This window comes from Grammomys surdaster, unplaced genomic scaffold (assembly GCF_004785775.1).
Source record: "Grammomys surdaster isolate TR1022 unplaced genomic scaffold, NIH_TR_1.0 129, whole genome shotgun sequence".
Taxonomy (NCBI): domain Eukaryota; kingdom Metazoa; phylum Chordata; class Mammalia; order Rodentia; family Muridae; genus Grammomys; species Grammomys surdaster.
This window is the reverse complement of record NW_021604587.1, coordinates 20,151,649-20,176,886: the sequence shown is the minus strand read 5'-3', so window position 1 is coordinate 20,176,886 and position 25,238 is coordinate 20,151,649. Positions and strand designations below refer to the sequence as shown.

General features: G+C 43.6%; 1 protein-coding gene across 1 annotated transcript in view; it reads left to right on the top strand.

Moving 5' to 3' along the window:
• Window positions 1-25,238, top strand: part of Acoxl (acyl-CoA oxidase like) — a 279,060-nt gene that overhangs the window by 19,461 nt on the left and 234,361 nt on the right. Inside the window, 4 exon segments of the mRNA XM_028755859.1 lie at window positions 3,243-3,357; window positions 4,001-4,087; window positions 6,070-6,142; window positions 9,574-9,706. Of these exon segments, the coding sequence (XP_028611692.1) occupies window positions 3,243-3,357; window positions 4,001-4,087; window positions 6,070-6,142; window positions 9,574-9,706 (408 nt within the window).

Below are 25,238 nucleotides of genomic sequence, written 5' to 3'. Positions count from 1 at the left end.
GGCTGTCCATTTTTTTTCTTTTCCCAAGCTGTGTTATTGAGATGACCTTGGAATCATTACTGTGAGGGAATAACCAACCATGACTCTTACTTGTTTCTTCTTACAATTTTTTCTCAACAAAATATAATTTCTTGCTTCGGTCCCATTTTCCCTGAACGGTGTAAGTGATTTGGTCGCCTGATGGGCTTCTGCAGCTGCCTCTTTTCCAACAGGGGAACTGCAGATGGAAGGTTGGTGAGCAGTGTGTCTCCAGTGGGTGGGAGAGAGAACAAGTCAGTCATAGGCCTCCGCCTGGAGGGAAGCAGGGTGCGGGGTAGGGAACCGACACAGCAGGTGTGTGTATGTGGGTGTGTGTAGGGGTGGCTCTCTCCCTTGGATTCATGGTTCTCCTTCATTTCCTCTTGAAAGCAGTGTAGCATATCAAATGAACCTCCCTCTCCTCCCTTACTTTTTTGGTATTGGGTTCTTCTGGTTTCGTTTGTAAGGAAATAGGTATAGTTAGCCGTGAAGTATGAAGAGTGTTTTATTTTTAAACTCTATGCTAATTAGCACAAATAAATGAGATTTTGGCCAAAGCTTTTTATGATTTTTATTAGTCTACATTTATTTATATATTTATTGATTGATTGACTGATAGATTGATGAGTGAGTGAGTGTACAGGCACACGTGTACACATGCATGTACCTTAACGCTTATGTGGAGGTCAGAGGACAATTTGCCAGACTCTGTTCTCTCCTTTCATGTGCATTCCAGGAATTGAAATTAGATCCTTAGGCTTTGAAACAAGTGCCTTACTTAAAAAGGCTTACCTTGTTATTTTGCATTATGTACTCCTATGTGCACAATGTGAGTGCAGGTAGCCTCAGAGTCTAGGGATGGTGGCTCCCTAGAGCTGGAGTTATAGGAGTCTGGCAGCCTCCTGACATGGGTGCTGAGAAGTGAACTCAGGTCCTTTGTAAGTGCACAGTATGTTCTGAACCACTGAGCGGTCTCTTCAGCCCTCTACTTTCCTGTTTTTTTTTAATTTAATTAATTTATTTTTTTAAACATTTCTTAGTGTTTGCAACTCTGACCATTTTGTTGGTCTTCAAGTAATCATAATTGTAACCAGCACACATGCTGGGCATTGTTTAGATTACAGTTTTAACTCCAGTATTTTGGCTGATACAAACTTTCCATATCAAGCTTTTTGCCAGAAGTGACAAACCTCTTCCCGGGGTGTATCAGATGTGTACAGAATGGGTGGCCGCCCTCCTTCTCCCCTGGCAGCCTGTGGTGTTTCCAGGGCTCTTTCCCCCCTCCCCCTCTCATACACAGGTTGTTTGGTCCTTCGAGCTCACTGCATATGACCTAGAGTTGTTCTCCCTTTCAGAAGCCCTGGCTGGCCAGATAACCCAAGGGCAATCTGGAGAGACTTCTCTTAAAATGATTCAACTCGTCCATGTATTCTTCTGAAAAGCCTCTGCACATGTTAAAGGCTTTCCTGTACAAACTTATGTCAGAGATTGTTTTCTTAGGCCTCAAGACTGTATTTCTTGGCCCAACGGGAAAGCACAGTCTATACACTTTATAATCTGAAATCGGAGCTAATCCTTGTGTTTCCAAGAGCATGTTGGTTTAGCTGAATCATATCTTCTACATTGTCAACTCCAATTAAATGGCTAGTTTCGCTTACTGCCATTTCCTCTGAGCCCCTGACCTATCATAGGTACCCTATACTCAGAACCAGTGATGTGGTCAGTACCTCTTTCAGAAGAGGTTTAAGGGTAACCCATGTGGTAAGCAAGACTGGGGAGAACCAAACCTTGAAGGCAGTATGTCCACTGGGATGCTGGTATTGGTTCCCAGACAGTAGGAAAGGGAAGCCTGGGTTTGAGCAGAGACTGGAAACAAACCCTGCTGCTGTTCCTGTTTCTTCAGACCAGGGTTAGTTTCACAGTATTTGGAGCTGGAATCCTTGCCTATATTACTGAGACAAACTGCACAGGGTTTTCTAAGATTCCCTCAGAAGATAGACTCCTTTATACATGTTTTTGTTCCAAGGGCTTGGGCACATGATGCTTGCCTGGGACAATGGGGGACTTTTATTATATTCACTGACTAGCAAAATGTTCACAGCAAGTTCCGAGTCAGCCAGTCAAAGGCTTTGATGGCTGTTTTCTTTTCTTATAAAAATCAAAATTAAAATTATTTTGGGGTGATATACTAAGCAATGACAGGAATAGCTCATGGGTACCTGCTTGCAGGCAAGCACATGGCTTTGACTTATGATGAGTTGGCTGCCATTTAAACAGAGTTCTTATGGCTTCAGAATGGCCAGGCCTATGCAATAATGGAAGGCATGAGAACTCAGATTTATCCAGAAGCAGAAGATAAAATGAAACATACATTTGTATATGCTGGATCAAACCATCCAGGGCCCCAGATCATTGGGCTGTTCCCTCTTTTTATGAGTACCTCATAGGTGAAGTGTTTGAGGGTAAGGAGTGTGTGGAGAACTAAATGTATTCTACCACTGCCTGTGGCCTCTGTGTGTGTGTGTGTGTGTGTGTGTGTGTGTGTGTGCGTGTGACAGAGAGACAGAGTGACAGAGAGGGATTAAACCCATTCCCTTGAGCCAAGAAAGTATTCTATCACTGAGCTATAACCCTGACCCTTCATTTTTATTTAGAGAAAGGGCCCCTTGCTAAGTTGCTCAGGCTGCCCTTAAACTCATAGCAAGGTCTAGGCAGTCCTCAAATTTATAGTTTTCTTGCCTCAGCCTACCAAGTAGCTGGGGTTGGGGCCTGTACCATCACATCTAAGTCTTGTAAGGGATTTGATGTTGGGTTCTTTAAAAGTGGAAACCTCAGTATGATGTAGTTGGATGAGAAAAATTGATAATTGAAAAATACTTAATACATTGAAACCTGGCAGATGAACAAGACAGTACACATCAGCATGACAATATCAACGAGAAACTGGGATTGGATGAATGAAGGAATGAAAACTGGATACTTCTTTTCCTGATTTAATTATGCACACCACCACCTCCAACTCGTTAATTTCTAGTCTCCTGCAAAGCAAAGGTGGAGGTGAAGTACTCTCGTAGCAGAACAGTGCAAAGTTAAAACAATGTCTTCCCAGGCGCCTCCACATCTCTTTGCCATGCACATTCCTTTTATGGTATTCACTGTGTTGAGCTAGGGGTTGAAAGGAGCCACACGGAGGCAAACACTCTGTGTCTTACTTTTCTGTGCAGGAGTTTGTGATTGACACGCCGTGTGAAAATGCTCAGAAGATGTACATCGGCAATGCCATGCATGGAAACTATGCTGCTGTCTTTGCCCAGCTCATCATTGAGGGAAAGTCTCAAGGTTTGCTACCAACATGAAAGACTGGAAGGCTTCTCTTTGCTATTGCTGATTCCCCATCAGTTCTTTACAGAAAATGTGCCTCACTGGGCCAGTTTTATCTTGTAAAAATACATACTACTAACTTTATCTTCTGTATAAAAGTAATGGACGAATTTGTTATGACCTGCTGACATTAGTCACCATTGGGTGCAGTGCATAGAACTCAATGGATTTGGAGAGTAAAATAATGTCATATTGCTCCAGAGAAGGTTTTATTCTTTTATTTTTATTTATTTACTTATTTTGAGACAAGGTCTTTTTGTGTAATCCTTGCTATACTAGAACTCTCAATGTGGACCAGGCTGGCCTCAGACTTAAAGTGATCCATGTGCCTCTGCCTCCCAAATGTGGGGATTAAAGACACATGCCACCATGCCCAGCTCAAAAGTTTATTCTTTACAAGGGCGAGTCTAGGGCCAGTAATGTAGCTTACTCTTATAATTCCAACACTTGGAAGACAGAGGCAGGAGGATCGACTTGAATTAGAGGCCACCTTGGCCTATGTGGTGAGTTCTAGGCCATCTAGGGTTACATAATAAGAGTCTGTTTCAACAACAGCCAAAAATGGAAAGCCTGATAGAGTCTGTTTCTGTGCCTTCCTTAGGGCCTCACTGCTTTATTGTTCCTATCAGGGATGAAAATGGAAACTTGTACCCAGGAGTGACAGCTATTGACATGAAGCACAAAGAAGGTGAGTCATTAGGTGACCTTCCTCTGTGTTTATTTGTGCCTGTTGTCTGTTCTCCAACCCCCACCAAAGAGAATCTAACCACCTTCATCTCCAGGAAACCATGCTGGTAGATCAGTCTGCCAGGAGAGTATGCATTGATGATGTTATCTCCCTGCTTCTCAGTTGCTTAGAGACAAGCAAACTGTGTCTACAAAGGTTGCTTCAACGTCTTTCTTCTTGGACTTAGGGCAGGCTGCAGCTCCTTGGTGCCTCTTCGCCTCCAGATTGATGTTTGTGTCAAGGTAGACCTTGGAAAGACTTGAGGACTGACCCAGGATATTTGTAACATAATGGGTCCTCGTGGTTTTGGAGGATAGAGGTCCGAGATGAGGGAGCTGTCAGGGTTGACTCCATCTGACGGGAGCCATGGAAGGTTCTGGTCTAGAACTCTTGCTTCCGCTTATGAATGCTACCTTCATGTGAGCATGTCATCCCCCCTGTGCATACATCTGCCTCTAGGTTTCTCCTTCTTATAAGGACTTCCATCATTTATTTCAGGGTCCACCTTAATGACTGTGGAAAGCCGCGGCTTGTGCTGACAGCATTCGCCATTACAAGATGGCACTGGCATCCGGTGCTCCTCCAAGTAAACAAGTAAACCGCGCATGTGCTATGGTAAAAAAGCGGCAAGTCACAGCCCATCCCGGGGCGTTTCGGCGGGTAATGAGTAAGCAGCCAATCAGAAGTGAACACGCAGCTCCAAGGGTATATAAACAGTGCCTTTTCCGGGCCCGGGGTCTTTCCTCCTTTTCATTGGAATAAACGTTTGCTGCGGAAGGATCCTGGTGCCCACGTGCGTTCTTGCTGGCGAGACAATTACACGCGGGTCACAAATGACCTCATTTTAATTTGGTTGTCTCTGTAACGCCTCTATTTCCAAACAAGATCACATTACAGATATGGGCTTAGGACTTCAATTTATGAATGGGATAGGGGGAGATACACAATTTATCCCATAATACTCAGTGAGACCAGATTTCCAAGGTGAAGCTAGCTAAAGAAAAGAATATAGGAGTTAAAGATAAAAGAGAGAAGAACAGAGGAAGGGGCAAGGGAGACGCACTGGACAGTGTGGGAAGACCCTCAGCTCGCTGTTAGTATAAGCAAGTGTGGCCCCTGCCAAGCTCTGTGAGAGCAGAGGGACAGGCCAGTGCTTTTGAAGTCATGTGACATGTTGAAAACACTGGCACCTGCAGAAAGTCTGCTTTGCTGTCCCCATGTCTTCTGTTGTTTACTTTCACTAGTTCATCCCGTGCCTGAGGAGGAAGTCCAGAAGGGGAGGAAGCAGGAGCTTCGTGTGGGTAGAGGCTGACTTCCAACTTCAGTGTCTCATGCTTTCTCTCACCCAGAACACTGCCTTTTAACTCCTATTCACTTATTTAGTTTCAAATTTTATCTTATGTATATGACTGTTTTGCCTGAATGTATGTCCATGTCCCTCGAGTGTGTTTGGTGCTCAGGGAGGCCAGAAGGAAGCGCTGGTCTTCTGGAACTAGAATTACTGATGGCTGTGAGCCACTATGTGGGTTCTCAGAGCTGAACCTGGGTCTTCTGCAAGAGCAACAGGTGCTCTTAACCTCTGAGATGTCTCCCTGGTTTGCCTGAACTCTCTCCTTTTAATGATGTTTGCTGCTGGGGAGGAAAATGTGTTCCAACAGAAGCCTGAATCCCTAGCATACTGTGGGCTTCAAACAAGGAAAACCTTGTCATCGTTTTTTTCCATTCTCCTTCAGGGTGGGGGTTGGGCCAGGTGAGTTTGAGCCAGACCCCACTCACTCCCCACTACAAACAGGTAGCATCTTTACTCTGCCCCCTAACGAAAGAGCACCTCCAGTTCTGGAAATGTTTAAGGTTTATGTTTTTGGCCAAGAAGTAGCTGAGACTGTCTTTGGGATGGTGCATAACTTTCCATTGAATCTTTACTTTGATTCTGATCCCTCCAGGTATGAACAGTGTGGATAATGGAATTTTGATATTTGACAAGGTTCGGATTCCAAGAGAGAACTTGCTGGATAAGTGAGTAGTTTTCTCCTTCATGTTTGTATAGATGACTTGTTCCCTCAAACGAGGCCCCGAGGTTTGGGATCTTACTGACTGCGAGATGGAGTAGTCATCCCCACAACTAACTGGGAAAAGTAGGTAAGCAAATAACGAAAAAGTTAAATGCTCCAACATGACATTGGTCATATGTAATGATTGTTGCAGTTTAATGGGCATTCCAAGACTTTTCTCTATGCCAATATATCTAAAAAAGGAGAACTACATTAGAATTTAAACATAGAATATCCATTTATAGATTCTGTATTTTCAGAACTCATAATACACTGAATATAGACGTACCTAAGTACTATGCTAAGTAGTCTATAAGCGATGTACCCAATCTATCGTTGTTGGGTATTTACCTTCCTTAGATCTTGGCAATAAATAAACGAACTGATGTGTGCTACTTGCTTCCCTTGTGGGTGTGAAAAGTCACAATTACCACCTTTCAAGTATAATCAAAACACATCATATGCATGTATGAAATTCTCAAAGAATAAATAAAAAATATTCTATTAAAAAAAATCACCTGGAGGAAAAATGCCCAGGTGGTCAAAGGGCGGTCAAGGTGAATCAGTGTGGTGAAAGGTTCTCTCTCTGGTAAGATCAACAATGGCAGTCAGGGTTAAAGACGCTTTTTATATATTCTATGCAACAGCACTTACCTTAGTGCCTCAGCTGTGTTTCCTGTGAGCTGTAAATCCTGAGCCACAGCTGTACTTAAATCACTGGTCAAGCCGGAAATCTGGGCATAAATAAACTGCCTCTTTAGCTTGCTGTGGATTTTCTCCTTTGCATAGCTTTGCTACTTTCAAGTTCATGTCCACAAATAAATGTAGTTGATTACAAAAGTCAAAGAAAACTGTGTGAGAAACAAACTTAGAATAGACAAAATTCTCTGTCTCCCACCCCAGGAACTGTTGGTAAATAGAACAGAAAGACTGAAGGCAGATGTCCTGGAAAGTCTCAGCAGCCACCAGTGCTTGTGAAAGTCAGTCAGAGGCCCATCAGCCTTCCCTAGAGGCCTGTCTATTTCCTAGGCACTTAGTAGCATCACCCTATCTGGAGGATGGAAGAGGAAAGGGGAATCAGGATGGGTGGCTCCCCATGTCCCATTACCCTAATCAGAGCTGAGTGGATGATGGTTCAGCCTCAGACGACACCTGGTCAATGCTAAGGGCTCCCCAAATGCAGCAGAGGTTAGAAAGTCAGATTCAGGTAGAAAGAAGAACGCTAGTGGGCTTGTACTGTTTGTAGTTAATTCGTCACTTTGACAAGCAAGATTTGATTTATAACATTATTTGATTACCATTTAAGTTGTCCCCTACACTACAGAACAACAGTGGACATATGGGGTTTTGAAGGAGTAGCCTTTTGGGGTCTTGGTTCATCACTGATTAGAAAGTGAACTAGTTAATAGGTGTAAATAAATAATTCAGTAAGTCTCTAAAAATGCCAGCTGACATTTTCATTTTTTTGCAGAAATTAATAAACTCATCCTAAGATTAGTATGTAGGTATAGGAAAACTTGAATAAAAGAAAGCCATCTTGATAAAGAGGAACAGAGTGGGAGGGAATCACACTTGGAATCTGAAAGCTTGTGACAAAGCTGTGATAATCTAGATTGTATGGCATTAGCAAAAGTGAATAATGGAGCAGATTAGACTACAGATAAATCCTCACGTTTATTGATAATTACTAGACCTCCATAGCACCAAGACAGGGAGGAAACAATAGTCTTTTCAACAAATGGCTGGACTCTGATCTCATACTACCCAACATACAGTTAGAAGACAACTGAGATATACATTTATTGACCTTGGTATCATCTGTGAGTTACTAAATGTGACACCAAAACTACAGCCAATTGAAGAAAAAGTAGGTCAATTGGAGTTTATAAAAATGTTAAAAAACTTAATGACAACAGTCCTTTGAGTTGAAGAAATACTTATAAATCAAATACATCATAAGGGCCTAGCATCCAGAATGGAAAACTATCCCAGCTAACTAAGATAGACAAACAGTTAATAAAATATAAGTAGACATTTCCAAAAGAATATATTTACATAACTAATAAAGAATAAAAGAAATCGTAACAATACTGCTGTCATTGGGAGACTACTGTCAAGTCACAGCTGGATACCATTCTGCACCACTTGGGATGGCTAAGACAAAAGATACAGACAATAATACCAAGTACTGCTGGAGATATAGAGACATTAGAACCATCTCATGTTACTGGCAGTGTTGTAAAATATCTTCATAGATTTGGAAAGTCACTTAGCAGATCCTCAGAAGTTTTAAGCTTGGACTGGAGAGATGATGGCTCAGCAGTTGAGAGTGCTTGTGTGTTGCTCTTGCAGAGGAACCAGATTCAGTTGTCAGCTCCACATAATGGCTCACAACTGTCTGTAACTCCAGTTCCAGAGGATCTAATGCCCTTTCGTGGCTTCAGGTATAAAGTTAAATGATCCAACAGTTTTATTTTCAGATGCATGTGTACATCTGTATATATATGTGTATGTATATGTGTGTGTGTGTATGTGAACATGCATACATACATATATACATATGCATGTATATACACACAAACATTGTCCATATGCTCATTGAAATGTATACTTCTATTTGTCTTGAATAAATGTAAGCACAAATGTTCATAGCATGGTTATTCATAATGTCTCCAAAGTAGAAACAACTCTAACATCTGTTAGCTGATAAATGCTAAAAGACATCTGGTATACCCATTGAGTAAAACATTCATTCATAAAAAAATCAGGAATACCGATATAGGCCAGAGTGTAGGCGAGTAAACCTTGCACTGAGTAAACCTGTGCTGAGTAAAAGAAGTCAGATCCAAAGGAATATTATACAATTTGATTCCATTGATGTAGGCTGATCCATAAAGACAGAAAGTTGGTTCCTAAGGACTAGAGGGTGGAGGATCTAGACAGTGACTCTAATGGTGCAGGGTTTCTCTTAGCGTGATGAAACTTTGGGAGTTGAAAAATAATAACTGTTGTAGAACTTGTGAATATCCCCAAACCCACCAAATCCAAATGCTGTAAACAAGTGAATTTTGTGGGAGGTGAATCGCATCTCACTATTTTTTAAAAGGCAAACAAGTATGTGTTTGTGCATTCAGGTACTAGTTTTTGTTTGATGGCAATGGTTTTTCTGCTGTTCCTTTTTTGGAGCTGCTACTTCATTGTAGGCTGGCAGAGGGGAAGAACCTGTTTTTACCTTCCACAAGTCAAGTCCTTCCCAGCATGTCTTGCAAGAAGCTTCTAGGATGCCCACGTCTGTGTTCACATGGGAGTCATACAGTATCATGTCGACTAGTGCCATGCTCGTGTAATGTTAAATCCAATTGCCTTTTTTCATCCTGCTTTTGTACTTCCTCACAGGTTTGGTTCTGTGACTCCAGACGGACAGTACCATTCACCTATTCAAAACAAGAGTGCAAGATTCAATGCAATGCTGGCAACGCTGACCCCTTCAAGACTAGCAGTGACATTCCAAGCTATGGGGGCCATGAAGGTAGTCAGCTCTGATCTTAATTAACTTCTCGTCTATTGTTTCCAGAAAGAGTAACAATGTCAGGTGCTAAGATTCTCAAGCCACAGTTAATATAATCGGGCCAGAGATATTTGTTATATGCTGAGGAGGGCCAGTTGACGATGAATATAGAACATTTCTGCATCCTTGAGACTATATTCCATCCATCTGCATCTCAGATGTGGGTTGCTAGGCATAGTTGGAAAGGCAGCAGAATCACAAAAGATGGCCCAGAGAGAGAGACTGTCTTATTTAAGATCTGTACAGTGTAGGATGGCAGCTCCAGGAGGGGAGACTGAGTGATTTTTTTTAATATTTTCATTTTCTGTTCTATTGAACATTATTATGTGGCTAGCACTGATTACCCAGTGGATCTGGAGAGCCACAGTTCCTTCTGGGTGGTCTGATGGTCTGGCATGCATTCTTTGTTCCTATCAGTGTAGCTATACGAAGATGAGTGAGGGCCCTGAATTGAGAGGAGCTGGATTCCAGTCTTATGTGTCCAGAAGCAGGGTTTCAGGGAACACATCAGTCCTCTCTGAGCCTTAATTTTTTTCGTCAATAAAATGGAACTGATGATGATGGTGAGGTAAGAGGGCGCACCAAGTGTGCCAAGCTTCTCTTGGTGCAGACCAGCAGCTCTGTAGTTCAGAGATGTCAGTAATGTGGTTCTTACCACTGCTCCTGCTGTTACTGGCAGGACAGACATTGGCTGTGGCAAAGGAATAAATGGTCATTCCCATGCCTAGAAAACTTGTTTCCAAGTAGGGCCATCTGAAGTGCCTTGGGCTCTTGGGTATCTAGAATAAAAAACAGAATTAGAATGGTCCACTGGTCTGCCCAACTAGACCTTCCCAGCCGATGAGATTATCCAGAGTGCTAGTCAACTTTCTGTTCCTGTATGGAGGGTTCTGAGTCAATCAACTTAGAAAAAGAAAAAGGTTATAGAGTTTCAGCCCATGGTCAGGCATCCCACTACTTTAGAGCATTGTGGGTTGAAGGCAAGCACAGAGATGCTCCTCCTGTCATGGCGTCTGGGAAAGACAAAGCATGTCATGGCAAAGAAAGACAGGAAGTGTCTGTACCAGTTACTTGTTTCTTGCTATGACAAAATAGCTGATAATAAGAAGATTGAGGAGAGGAAGGGTTTCTTTTGGCTTCACGCTTCCAGCAAATATGATCTATCATGGGGAGTGGGGTGGGGGAGGAGATTGCAGCAGGAACAGGAGATAGCTGGCAAAGCTGTGTCTGCAGTCAAGAGGCAGAGAGTGGTAGAGGCTCATGCTCAGCTCACTCTCCCATTTTTATTCAGTACAGAACCTTCACTGGGTTATTATTCACATTTAGAGTAGATTTTCCCACCTCAGTTAACCTGATCTAGGTAACCCCTTGCAGACATGCCTAGAGTATTATTTACATGGTGATTCTAAATCCTATCAAGTTCTCAAATAAATCAGTAGCCTTCCTCTACTTGAAAGATAAACAGGCTGAGAAAGAAATTAGGGTGCCAGGCAGTGGTGGCTCATGCCTTAACTCCCAGCACTTGGGAGACAGAGGCAGGTGGATTTCTGAGTTCAAGGCCAGCCTGGTCTACAGAGTGAGTTCCAGGACAGCCAGGACTACACAGAGAAACCCTGTCTTGAAAAACAAAAAACAAAAAACAAAACCAAAAACAAACAAACAAACAAAAAACCAAAAAAAGAAAGAAAGAAATTAGGGAAATGACGCCCTTCACAATAGTCATAAATAATATAAAATACCTTGGTGTGAATCTAACCAAGCAAGTAAAAGACCTGTATGACGAGAACTTCAAGTCTCTGAAGAAAGAAATCGAAGAAGATCTCAGAAGATGGAAAGATCTCCCATGCTCATGGATTGGCAGGATTAATATAGTAAAAATGGCCATCTTGCCAAAAGCAATCTACAGATTCAATGCAATCCCCACTAAAATCCCAACTCAATTCTTCACAGAGTTAGAAAGAGAAACTCTAAAATTCATTTGGAATAACAAAAAACCCAGGATAGAGAAAACTATTCTCAACAACAAAAGAACTTCTGGGGGAATCACCATCCCTGACCTAAAGCTGTACTACAGAGCAACAGTGATAAAAAAAACAAAACAAAACAAAACTACATGGCATTGGTACAGAGACAGGCAGGAAGATCAATGGAATAGAATTGAAGACCCAGAAATGAACCCACACACCTATGGTCACTCCGTCTTTGACAAAGGAGCTAAAATTGTCCAGTGGAAAAAGGACAGCATTTCCAACAAATGGTGCTGGTTCAACTGGAGGACAACATGTAGAAGAATGAAAATTAATCCATTCTTATCTCCTTGTACAAACCTCAAGTCCAAGTGGATAAAGGACCTTCACATAAAACCAGATACATTGAAACTAATAGAAGAGAAGATGGGTAAGAACCTTGAATACCTGGGCACAGGGAAAAAGTTCCTGAACAGAACATCAATGGCTTATGCTCTAAGATCAAGAATTGACAAATGGGACCTCATAAAATTGCAAAGCTTCTGTAAGGCAAAGGACACTGTCAATAGGACAAAATGGCAACCAACAAATTGGGAAAAGATCTTTACCAATCCCACATCTGATAGAGGGCTAATAGCCAATATATATAAAGAACTCAAGAAATTCGACTCCAGACAACCAAATAACCCCATTAAAAATGGGGTACAGAGCTAAACAAAGAATTCTCAACTGAGGAAACTCAAATGGCCGAGAAGCACCTAAAAAAATGTTCAGCATCTTTAGTCATCAGGGAAATGCAAATCAAAACAACCCTGAGATTCTACCTCACACCAGTCAGAATGGCTAAGATCAAAAACTCAGGTGATAGCAGATGCTGGTGAGGATGTCGAGAAAGAGGAACACTCCTCCATTGTTGGTGGGATTGCAAGCTGGTGCAACTACTCTAGAAATCAGTCTGGCGGTTCCTCAGAAAACTGCACAGAACATTACCTGAGGATCCAGCTATACCACTCCTGGGCATATACCCAGAAGATGCTCCAACATATAACAAGGACACATGCTCCACTATGTTCATAGCAGCCTTATTTATAACATCCAGAAGCTGGAAAGAACCCAGATGTCCTTCAACAGAGGAATGGATACAGAAAATGTGGTACATTTACACAATAGAGTACTACTCAGCTATTAAAAACAATGAATTTGAGAAATTTTTAGGTAAATGGATGGAACTAGAGAATATCATCCTGAGTGAGATAACCCAATCACAAAAGAACACACATGGTATTCACTCACTGATTATTGGATATTAGCCCAGAAACTTGCAATACCCAAGATACAACTCACAGACCACATGAAGCTCTTGAAGAAGTAAGACCAAAGTGTTGGGGCTTCAGTCCTTCTTAGAAGGAGTAACAAAATAACCAAGGGAACAAATATGGAGACAAAGTGTGGGAGAGAAACGGAAGGAGGGGCTGTCTGAGGACTGTTCCACCTGGGTATCCATCCCATGTACAGTCACCAAAGGTAGATGCTGTTGTGGATGTCAGGAAGTATATGCTGACAGGAGCCTGATATAGCTGTCTCCTTAGAGGTGTGCCAGAGTCTGACATATTCAGAGGTGGATGCTCACAGCTAACCATTGAACTGGTCATGGGGCTCCTAATAGAGGAGTGAGAGAGAAGACTGAAGGAGCTGAAAGGGTTTTCGGCCCCATGGGGAGAGCAACAATACCAGCCAACCAGAGCTCCCCAGGGTCTAAACCACCAGCCTGGGAGCTCATAGGGAGGGACCCATGGCTCCAGCTGTATATGTAGGGGAGGATGGCCTTGTTGGGCATAGGTGGGAGAGGAGATCCTTGGTCCCATGAAGGCTAGACGCCCAGTTTGGGGGAATTCGAGGGTGGGGAGGTGGGAGTGGGCACATTCTCATAGAAGCAGGAGGAGGGGGGCTGGGATAGGGGGTTCCTGGGCTGGGGGAAATAGGTTAAGGGGATAACATCTGAAATATAAAGAAAATATCCAATAAAAAAATAAAATTAAAAAAAAAAAGAAATCCCATTAAGTTGGCAGTCAAGATTAACCATCCCTGGGGCTGAGTCACAGTGTTGTTAAAGCACATCCAGAGTGATCTTGTTTCCTTCTATCCCTCACAGATTCTAAAGACTCCATAGTTTTTCATCAGTACCACAGGCTAGATACCAAACTATCAACACACGACCATGGGGGCCAGCACTCAAGATCCCAACTGTGATGTTCAGGCCAAGGGGGCTGCTTCACAGAGCCTAGATGGGGTCAGACTTTGTGTATACTGCCTTGTTGCCCACTGAATGACATTTCTAGTGGCTGTGCTGAATAGTGAGTGTCCCCAGAGCAGATGATTCAGAGAGACACTCTCTGTAGTTCCACTTCCCCCTGCAGCTCAGATGAGGGACGGGTGTTTCCTCTGCTGAAACCTAAGATGCTTCTGATCCTTCTGCTGTTGCTGATGAATGGAAAATGGATCCTTCCATCCTGCATGCATTCTTGATGGATTAGAAAACTGTCACCCAGGCTGTTCACAATGATATTAGCTCAAGGCTGGGCATGCCCAGTCCTTTTAAACTTTGCCCAGATGTCTGACTTTTCATGACTATCTCTCATTTTCACAACATTCCTCAGCACAGTGAGATTGCTCTCAAAGGTTCGTCCCAACAGCCATCCTCTCCTTCGTGCCCAAAGTGCCATGCGCAATTAAATGATCAAGAAGAACAGGAGGAAAAAGAAACCAAAATATTTGGGGTGGGGAGTCAGGGAGGGAGGCTTAAAGGACCTTCAAAGCCTGCTCGGAGGGTGTAGCTGGGAAGCCTTTCCCAGCAAGGAAGGGAGATGAGGATAACACTGAGGGCAGAGGGCAGATGCAGAGGGTGTGGAGATATAAGCAAAAGCCAACCTATCTGGTCGGATTGATTCTGCACGAGGGAAAGGTTTTGTCACCAGACATGCTGTCCCTACTTGTAAAGGCATCTCCCCAAAGGAGACTTGGGAGCCACACACCAACCCAGCAGTGTCTTGTCTGGGGTAAGGTGATGCTGCAGGCAGGGGTTTGCTCTTTGAGAATGCCTGTATATGCAGGAAGGCACAACTGTACCTGCTTAGCATTGTCCCAGCCACCCTGTCTCCCTCTGTGACCTCCTAGTGCTCAAGATCCAAGTTCTTGTCTCATTTTGAGGGTCTTATGTGACCTCCCACTCCTGATCCTCTTCTTCCCATTTGGCCCTGTCTCCCGATGATGCACCTTGCATTTCCTTATTGTGAGCATCACAAATGATGCTCTGCCTACAATTCCCACCTCATCTTTACATACAACTCATTTTCACATTCATTTCTAAGCACTTGAAACTGAGCCTTCTTTGGAAATGCTAGGCCTGCACAGGACCCCAGTGCTGCCCGTCTCTAAGACATGGCAGCTCTCCTTTTAGTGTGCCTTTTGGTTATAACCAACAAAACGTTGCAAGAGTGTCACTGGAATGTAGGGGTTCCACTTGAATTTTGGAAGGTGGGTCACAGTTCCATTCAGAAGACATGGCCAATCCCAATGTGATTGACTGGGGTTGGGCATTGCGTGTGCGAAGAGGCAACTCAAAGGAAATGGGATTCATAGGAGTAGGACCCAAATTTGCCAAGACTGGTATCTACTGGAGATCTCCATGTGTCTGCACACAGGGGAATGGTCACTTGAGGACAAAACGGGAATGGCTTTGATAAACCACTGGCACCTCAATCTGGGTCTTCTAGACTCCAGACTTTGAGGGGAAAAAATGTCTGCTATTGGAGTTATTTGGTCTGTTTCACTACCTCAGTAGAGTGATATATATGCCAAAGGACCCAAAGGGTATTCCTTGACAAGCTGTCTGTCAAGACTGGAGCTGATAGGAACCATCTCTGACTCCTTCCCTCACCCCAGGGCCCAGCCCTGAACTAGGCAAAGAGAGGTACCCAATGTAAGGTTGTCAGGTGAGATTACTGAGTTGAATCAACATGAATGGAAACAGCTGGAATGCTATGTTTGCTCCAGATGCTGTAGCGAGCCCATCATGAGCAGTACTCTGGATCCAGCTTCTCTGGGTTTTCATTCTGTCCACATGACCTCAGAAATCAGAGTCAGTCTATTTCTAAACAAAACAAAAAACCAAACCAGAACTGCTGTAATACCTGGAGGAGTTCTCACATATATAGGTGTTGCATGAGTGCTCACATATTCCAAAAAACATCACACACATACTGTTAGTCTGCCAGGGATGTGGAAGCTCACAAGGCCAAGTTGGAGTACACTGATTATTAAATGTACCTGAGGTTGCAAGGGTCACAAATAGGGGCAGTAGCACAAGCTCAGCCTTGGTGTGGATGCTCAGAGCTCAGCTGAACAATGACCGGAGTGTGGGTGGTGGGAGGAATTTGTGAATGAGCTCTGAGGGGGCTGCAGACAACAGCAGCCATGCTGCCTGGGCACCCTTCTGGAATCAGTGAAGTGTATCATCTTGACTGAAGAATAGAGACTGAAAGAGCCTCTTCAAGTCATAAAAAAAGTGTTGTAGCAAAGATGGTGGCAGCTTGTTCCATCTCCCAGACCTGCAGGGATAGTGGAGGTCGGGGGAAAATGCTCTCTTTTTTCTTTTCTTTTCTTTTCTTTTCTTTTCTTTTCTTTTCTTTTCTTTTCTCTTCTCTTCTCTTCTCTTCTCTTCCCTTCCCTTCCCTTCCCTTCCCTTCCCTTCCCTTCCCTTCCCTTCCCTTCCCTTCCCTTTCCTTTTCTTTCCCTTTCTTTTTTCCTTTTTTTCTTTTTTCTTTTCAAGACAGAGTTTCTCTGTGTAGCCCTGGCTGTCCTGGAACTCACACTGTAGACCAGTTTGACCTTGAACTCAGAAATCCACCTGCCTCTGCCTCCCAAGTTCTGGGATCAAAGGTGTGCGCCACCACTGCCCGGCTTCCCACAGCTTTCCATAGGATTACGGTATTGGTGGTGGGCACCAGGATAGGGCTAGAGGAAGAGCTTGACTCCACTTTCTCCACACTTTGTCTGGTCCCCTATGGTGAGCACCATCCTGAGATGACTTTGATAAGATCTGACTGTAAGAAGAGCTTGAGGGTATGGAATCCCCTGAATGGGTCATGGGTCAGTGAGGGTCCTTCAACCCCCAAGTGATGAAGCAGTCCCTTGGGTCTTGCTCTAACATAGATTCTACTGTTATTGACAGAAAATTTACTGGGGGCAGGGACTATGCCTTTTTAAAATCAGTTTCAGTGCAAGGCTTGATTGAATGCTAAATGCCATGGAAGATTTTTAGCCTCCCCTCTCTTCTTACTGTCCTTCCATTTATCCTTCTGTCTATCTAGCCACCCGCCAATCCATTTCCTGTCCAGAACCTACCCATATACATATCCATCTGTCCACTTACCTTCCACCCATCAATTTTTAATTATTCTATCTTTTCAATCATTTGCCAATATACCAATACAGCCTTCCAAGCATACCCATTTGCCCATTCATCTATCCTTTCCTCTCTCCCCCCTCCCTCCATCTCTTCATTCTGCCTTCCTCCCTACTGTGTGCTTTAGTGATTAATGGAGAACTGTGCAACACTGTAGAGAAAATAACCCGTCTCTCAGTATCACGTTAGAATCCACACCCCAGCTGGGGATACGGGAGGAGAGTTTGGAGGTAGTAGCACCTCTGTGAGATCTTGCAGGAAGGCTCAGGGTGGGAGCTGTACTGAATGGGCTTGGTTAGAGTTGAAAGCCTTTGATAATGTTCACGTAACTTGGCCTAATAGAGGGTAGAGCTAAGAGAGGTAGTGGGTTCCTGTGTCAATATCCTAAACATGCATGGTGTGTGTTTTGCTAACACTAGAGACAAATTCAATGGATGCATATTATTTTAACACATGTAGCTTGTCGAGTGAGCCCACCACTCATCTGTTCTCAGAGAACAGCATGGGAAAGTTCAAATCTGTGGTTTGTCTCTCATTAGTTGTCTTTTTAGAGGAAGCACAGTCTCAGTGCTCATTTAGCTGCTTGGGCTGTGTTATTCCTTTTCCATTACACACACACACACACACACACACACACACACACACACACACACACTCACAGACACAGCAGAGTACCAGGACTTGCTCTATTGCCAAGAAGTCTGGTGGGATGATGGTTTTAGCCTAGATGATCCTGGGATGGGAGGTTGGGGGAAGGGCACATCTGTGTGAACTATGCACTTTCCGATCTCTGGTGTGGAACCTTCCTAGGACTGACCACCAGAGGGCAGCAAATACCAATTTGCAGATTGTTCCTTGACTGCGTGTTTGCTTTGCTTTGGGTGTTAAGAAGTGGCTGGAATTTTGCTGTTGTCAGCAGTTTATTCAGCTTTTTATCAACCACAACTTCTGACTTTAAAAGGGCAGTGGTCACTATGAGAGTGGTGGGTGCATCAGCTGTGTGATTGCCGGGCTCAAGATCAAGCTTGTAAATAAGCTATGGTTATTTTGATGACTTCAAGGCATAATTTGACTCATAAATGTCTCTTAAAAAAACTCAAACCAAACAAAACCAAAGCCCTTTGTATCACTTTGGATGGGTACAAAAATGCTTACCTATTGTGTCGACTCTATGCAATTGCTTACGTCTTCACAGCAGACACTTAAACATTTGTTTTAATTTTGAGACAGAGTCTTGCAATGTAGCCCTGCAGGGCTTAGAACTTCACTTACAGACTCAGGCTGGCCTCTAACTCAGAGAGATCCCCCTGCCTCTGCCTGCCAGTTACTGAGATTAGAGGCAACATTTGTCTTTTAAAAGATTCATCCACTGTACTTTCCCTCAAAGTGAAGAGCCAGAGATAAGTTCAGCTAGAGATAAGCATGTGTATTTAAAGGGCATGTTTGGAAGAACTTCCGTTTTGAGTACAGTTCCTTGAGTGTGTGCTGAGTTCTTTCCCTTTCAGCACTGCAGCGATGACAGAGATGAGCTGGTGCGTGCCTCACAGAGACTCAGAGCATACCAAAGGAACTGTAGACCATTGAGAGGGAGCATCTAGGGTTACCCTGGCAAGGGGACAGGGGCGGGTGATGGTGGAGACACGGGGATAATACCTCATAGAAGGAGAGCCCTAGGGTGTTTTGAGTTGGAAAGGACCTCGGAGATTGTGTTCTAAACTAAGTCTCACAGCCCTCCACGTTTAGGATTGAATCTAAGGATTTATACACGAAGAACACTAACTTGGCCGCTGAGCTGCGCCCCACCCCCACTGCATGTCTTTTATAGAAATATTTCTGAGTGAGGCCTCTTGATCCCTGGCAGAGTAACCTAGAGTTGGCATGAAGCCCATCTTTCCTGAGTCACACATCTAGGTTATGCTTACAGATGGATACTCTCCGCGCCTGTGGCAGTAGTGGAGTTTTTCAGTGCCGAAGGAGAGTGAAGTCCTTGGGTGTTCCTCTCTGTTTGATGTGGCGTAGGAACTTTAGCTTCTGTGACTGTGCCAACAGTTCAAGGATCAGCGCTGCTTATCAGTAAGTCATCAGAGGCCAAACAGGCCTCAGGAATCCAGCCTTCTGAGGCTCCAGGTACAGCCATGGTAGCCGTGGGGACTGTGACACAGCCATGGCTGTGGACTGTTTTCAGATGTTCCTTGCCTGGGTCTTCCCAGCTCTGTGGCCCACTTACCTGGGACAGAGGGTATCTGGGCTACAGCTGTAGGGAGCTGTATTGCTTCATGGAGACTGTCACCTGTCACTGGGAATCATTGGCTGTGCCACCTGGAAGGTTGGATAATGACAACCGATGTCTGGCAGGTTTTTCTCAGTTTTTTTTGCCTGAAGCCACTTCCATGTAGGATGAGTACCTGTGAAGGGGACTGTCTCTTTTCTTCACATTTCACTCTGTCGTGCTTCTGTCCCTTGCTTTAGTAGATTCTCAGTGAAAGGGATTGAAAGAGAAAAGTCACAACTGTCGCTGGCTATTACTGAGAACTTCCTGTTAAGGGACACTATTTAAAGCACGTTATACACAATCACCAATCATCTTGGCAGTCCTGTGAGGTGCATGTTCTCATGAGTCTTGTATTTAGTTGAGACATATTGGGATTCAAAACAACCTAGCAGTTTGCCCAGAGTTTGTCAGGGCTCACAGTTCGCTAGGCCTTTGAGTGTCTTGCATAAGCCCTATCACTGTATGGTATTTGCTTAGATTAACTGAGCTCAACCAAAGATTTAAAAATTATCCATATTGAAAATCATAAAGATTTTACCCAAACTGGAATTTGTCAGATGGCAGCTGGCAGGTGGCAGGGCCAGAATCCAGGCCTCTACCCCATCTAATGGATCTGTAGTGGGCTGCTGACTTTCTAAGAGTGGTACCTTTCCCTGGTCCCGAGCATCTGTGCGCCAGGAGGGCTAACAAAGGGCTGAGGCATCGTTAGACTGATGTTCTTTTATGGGGAAAGTGGCCGTTTATGACAATCATTTATGGAAGGTGTCCAGAGGAATTTTTAAAAACTCAATCCATTGTAATAATTTTCTATGCCTAGTCTACAATAAATTTTAATAGGTCATAAAAGGTTTACCTTTCATTACATATATTTAAAAATTCTCTGAGAGCCGGGCGGTGGTGGCGCACACCTTTAATCCCAGCACTTGGGAGGCAGAGGCAGGCGGATCTCTGAGTTCGAGGCCAGCCTGGTCTACAGAGTGAGTTGCAGGACAGCCAGGGCTACACAGAGAAACCCTGTCTCGAAAAACAAAAACAAAAACAAAATAAATAAAAAAATAAAAATTCTCCGAGGCCTTTTCAGTCAGATATTACAAAACTCTGGAGAGTTTGTAAAGAAGAGGAGAGCTTGTTTGTGTTTCCGAATTTCTTTCTTTCTTTCTTTTTTAAAGACTTATTTATTATATAGATACCATTTTGCTTGCATGTATGTCTGGCCAGAAGAGGGCACCAGATCTCACTATGGATAGTTGTGAGCCACCATGTGGTTACTGGGAATTGAACTCACGACCTCTGGAAGAGCAGTCAGTGCTCTTAGCCACTGAGCCATCTCTCCAGCCCGTTTCCAAATTTCTTGATTCGTTATTTTTAGGCATTTCTAGAGGTCCGCTGTGAGGGCTGAGAGGAGCTCCGCTGTGAGGGCTGAGGGGAGCTCCACTGTGAGGGCTGAGAGTTCAGCTCATTGACGCAAAATCTGCTCTTATTTCCATCTCACCATTTTCCTTTAGTTTCAGATTTTTCCATCATTGTAAACTTTTATAAACTCTACCAGATTACCTGCAAACATCCTGCAATCTCCCATTTCCTATCCCGACAACTCGATTTCTTGATTTTATCCACTCCCACTTTGATCTGAAGAACTGTTACTCATTTTTTATATTGTGAAAACCAAAACACTGATTTTTTTTCTGTATTTAACGCCCAGCTTTTGGCTTTTGATTACATGATTAAGGTCAGGGCTTTGCATTTGTCCACAGTAGAACTAGGCAGAATGTGAAACACATGTTTTCCCTATGTATATCCAGTGTGAAAATACCTTTACAATGTGAAGAACAGACTCCTAGCATAACTGTGTTATATCCCATACAGTAATCAAATTCACAGTACCTGGCGTTTACATAGTTATATTTTTGTAAGGGTTTGCTTTCTCCTGCAGTTTTCGGTCTCTCCCTCCCTTCACTGGGAGAAATACTCAGTTATATCTTCTAGTTCATCTTATCTTTTTCGTTTGTTTTGATAGACTTCTGGTAGTAATTAATCTTTTCTAAAAAGTTTTGTCTTTTTGTTAGATTTTCTCTAGTTTTGTTGCAATATGTAGCAAGTATCTGGGAGGGAACGTAAACGACAGGGTTTTGACTCCTTATATGCGGTTGGTGGTTTTTAGTTTTCCCTCACTTCTAACTGATAGTTTACCTGAGACTTGTATGTTTAAAATAACTTCCCCCTAAACTTCAAAGGTGTTTCTCCATTATCATTTTGCTTCCAGTCTGGTTGTGGGAAAACCTGTGTATCCCTGCAGTGTGTCTACATTTTTCCCGCTCTGTGAGTTGTTTGTCTTAAATCTTGAGTGTGTGGGAATTTCTTAGTGGTGTGTCTAGGCTTGGGTTTTCATTCATCCTGTGTGGCATCTGGCAGGCCCTCTCGATTTTAAAGCTTAGGTCTCCTTTCCTTCTGGGGATTGTTGTCTTTACTTAGAATTCTACTTATTTAGAGGGTAGGACACTTGGCAAGTCACCTCTCTTGTGTATTCCCTCTTACATTCCTAAAGAGTTGTTCTATATGAAATATTTTCCTGATTTTTACTTTTATCTGTACAATTTTGCTTTGTGAGAGTCCTTTCTGTGTTGTCTATTTGTTTGGAGTAGTCTGTTGTTTTCTAGATGTAACTATGGGCTGAAGATTAAGAGTTCTGCTCTGTGAATCATCTCTTTTCTCTAAGAGACGTGGGGTTGACTAGGAAGGTAAAAATGGTTGAGAAGCAGACAGCTCAGCAGTTATAGTTGTTATGACATAAACGCTGTTATGAGTGGTCAGAGAACCACCAAGGTTAGCTTCAGCCATGCAGTGAGGAGTTCCCCCCAAAGACCTTACACGGAGTTTTGAAACCCAGGTAGAAGTTAGTTGGCAAGCAAAGTAGTGGAAAGGACAGCCCAGGCATGGAGGAAGGCATGGGGTAGATGAACAGTGTGGTCCAGTTGTGATGCCACACAGAAATTAACATGGGCTAAGTTTCCCTGGGATGCTTGAAGGAAATGGACAGCGGGGAGGCTGCAACAGAGGTTCACACGCAGGAGAAAGACGGGAGGAGACTGACATGTTTAGACTTACTGTCCTGACAGCTGGCTAATGGGTGGGGAGCAAAGCGTTGGCCATTAGAACTATCATATATCTGAAGAAGACGTGTACATCACAAGTGTTGTAGATAGCCCTGGTCTTGTATTTTGATGCTAATTCCTCTTTCCGGGGAGGGGCTGCAGGCGAGGAGTGAATCAGTATACAGGTGACTTCTTGTGAACCTTTTGTCCACCTTAATTTGTAAATTAAAGACTAGAGCCAGTGATTGGGCAGTAGAAGGGGAGGTGGAGTGGAACAATTTGAAGGAGAGAGAAAGAGGGAGGAGGAGAGGAGAGATGGCAGAAGATGTAAGAGTCTCTAGCAGTCTCAGGTTCATATTCATATTAGGTTATTCAAGGTTAGGTAATTGGGTTAACAATTCTAATTGTGTGGTCATCTTGTGTATTGAGTATTTGCTAATATATAAATCCACTGGAGACTCTTTAAGCATTAAGAGTCTTATGTCTACCAGGTACTGGAATTGTTATATCTACCATATGGGGGTGGCGGGTATTCCCTGGGTTATGGGGGCTGGACGCCACGGAGCTGATCAGCAGAGGCAGCAGTCACTCCAAGTTTCATGGGTCCTGGGCCGGTGCTCCTGGACAGCCAGTGTTGCCATTAGTGCGGGAACTTAGAGTGGGAACATGGTGGCAACCAGGAGCTGGCAGGGGCCTATTGCTTTTTCTAACACCTTTCTCAACAGTAGCAGGCAAGAATGTGACAGATGTGGAGAGACCAGATAGAGAAGGCTAGGCTCACTTGAGATGGGTCAGAAATGAGCCTGGGCTCACTGGAGTGATGGGTCAGGGATAGGCAGGTCTGGGTTTGGTCAGTGTATGGCTTGAACTTGCCTAGGGAGTTGAGGAGAATAATATCTTCTGCACTTCCATAGCAGAGACACTTTCTTAAAATGTTCAATAACTCAACCCACTATGTAGCGATTGAGTGACTTGTTTCTCCAAAGAATTTAGGAACAAGAGGACAAATCCGATCTTTTCTGGTTTACCGTTGTCCCTTCTGAACTGAGAACAAGGCTTGGTACTTAGTGCCTAGTAAATAAATCATGAACGCATAATGGATGGATAGATGGATGGATGGATGGATGGATGGATGGATGACTAACTGTAACATTGAAGGGAGGAATTTCTTTTGTAGAGAATAGATAAGTTCAGATCAAAATGCTATGGGGATTTGGTGTGGGCCACATGGCTTTCTGTTTACTTATTATTTATTAATTAATATTATTTATTATTTTTGTATAAGCCATTTGGTGGCCTTCTATTTATTATTTATTATGTATTTATTTCATGGAGCCTGGGGCCTCATGGGATTTCAGGCATGCACAATAACACCGAGCTACTTTCTCAACTCTTATAAAGAGGCATTTGAAATGTATGAAGGGCCCTAGAATCCTAAATGAAACTTTTAGAAAAACAAACATAATACTTCCATTGTCTTGTGCGCAAATCCAGAACTGTGTTATAATCTTGGGGCTAGCCTGCCCCGGGGCATTTCAGTCTGGGCAGTGAGTATGCAGGCAAAGAAATCTGTGTTTATTTCCTGCAGTGCTCATTTACTCCTTGGCTACTCTTGCAGACTGCTCATCGGTGAGCCTCCTGGGCCTGACGATACTGTCAGTGTGACTGAATCGCTATTCTGGGCAGATGACACATAGCCCAGGGACTGTCTCTTGTTCTCTAAAGACGACTGTGTAATAGGATCACAGTTTCATAGTGCACTTCAGGCCACACTGTGGAGCAGCTGGGATAAGGGGCTTTCTACCTGAGAGAAATTGATCCCAAATCCTGTGACACAGACTTTATTTCAGCTTCCCAAACAAGCTACACTGTCACTTCTGCCCAGGCTACACTGTCACTTCTGCCCAGGCTACACTGTCACTTCTGCACAGGCTACACTGTCACTTCTGCCCAGGCTACACTGTCACTTCTGCACAGGCTACACTGTCACTTCTGTACAGGCTACATTGTCACTTCTGCACAGGCTGGTTCTCACATCTGTGATTCTTATGTTTCCTTCCTTAGGCACTGGCTCTATGTAAGTGGATGTTGTATCTCCTGTGGAGAACCTTGCTTTATTGAACTCTCAAAGTGCTTTGTTTATTCCAGTCCTGATGTGCCAACAGAAGGGGTGTGTGTGTGTGTGTGTGTGTGTGTAAGGGATGTGGTGGTGGTGGCCATCGCATAATACCAGACACATAGGAGACCTTCAGTAGTTATCTGTGACCTGAATGTAGCTCATTATAGTATGTCTTTGCTAAGGAAGTCTGGGAGGATAGAAGGGAGCTATGCACACTGGTATCTACAATGGCTGGACTACTCCTCTGTACACATGTTCTTACTCAACAACTGCTGCAGCTCCACCATGATGCCTCTTTACAAATGGAAGATAGGGGCTCTGGGAGCTGAGGTAGCTTGGCAGTGAAGGTCCATGCCCAGCCTTGTCCTTCATTGACTTCTGTCTCTACAAACTTCATGTTGTAGCTGGTTATAGTGGTGCATAACTTTAATCCCAGTACTCAGGAGGCATGGGTAGGAGGATCTCTGTGGGTTTGAGGCCAGCCTAGTCTACTTAGTGAGCGAGCTCTATGATACTCAGGAGATCTCTCTCTCTCTCTCTCTCTCTCTCTCTCTCTCTCTCTCTCTCTCTCTCTCTCTC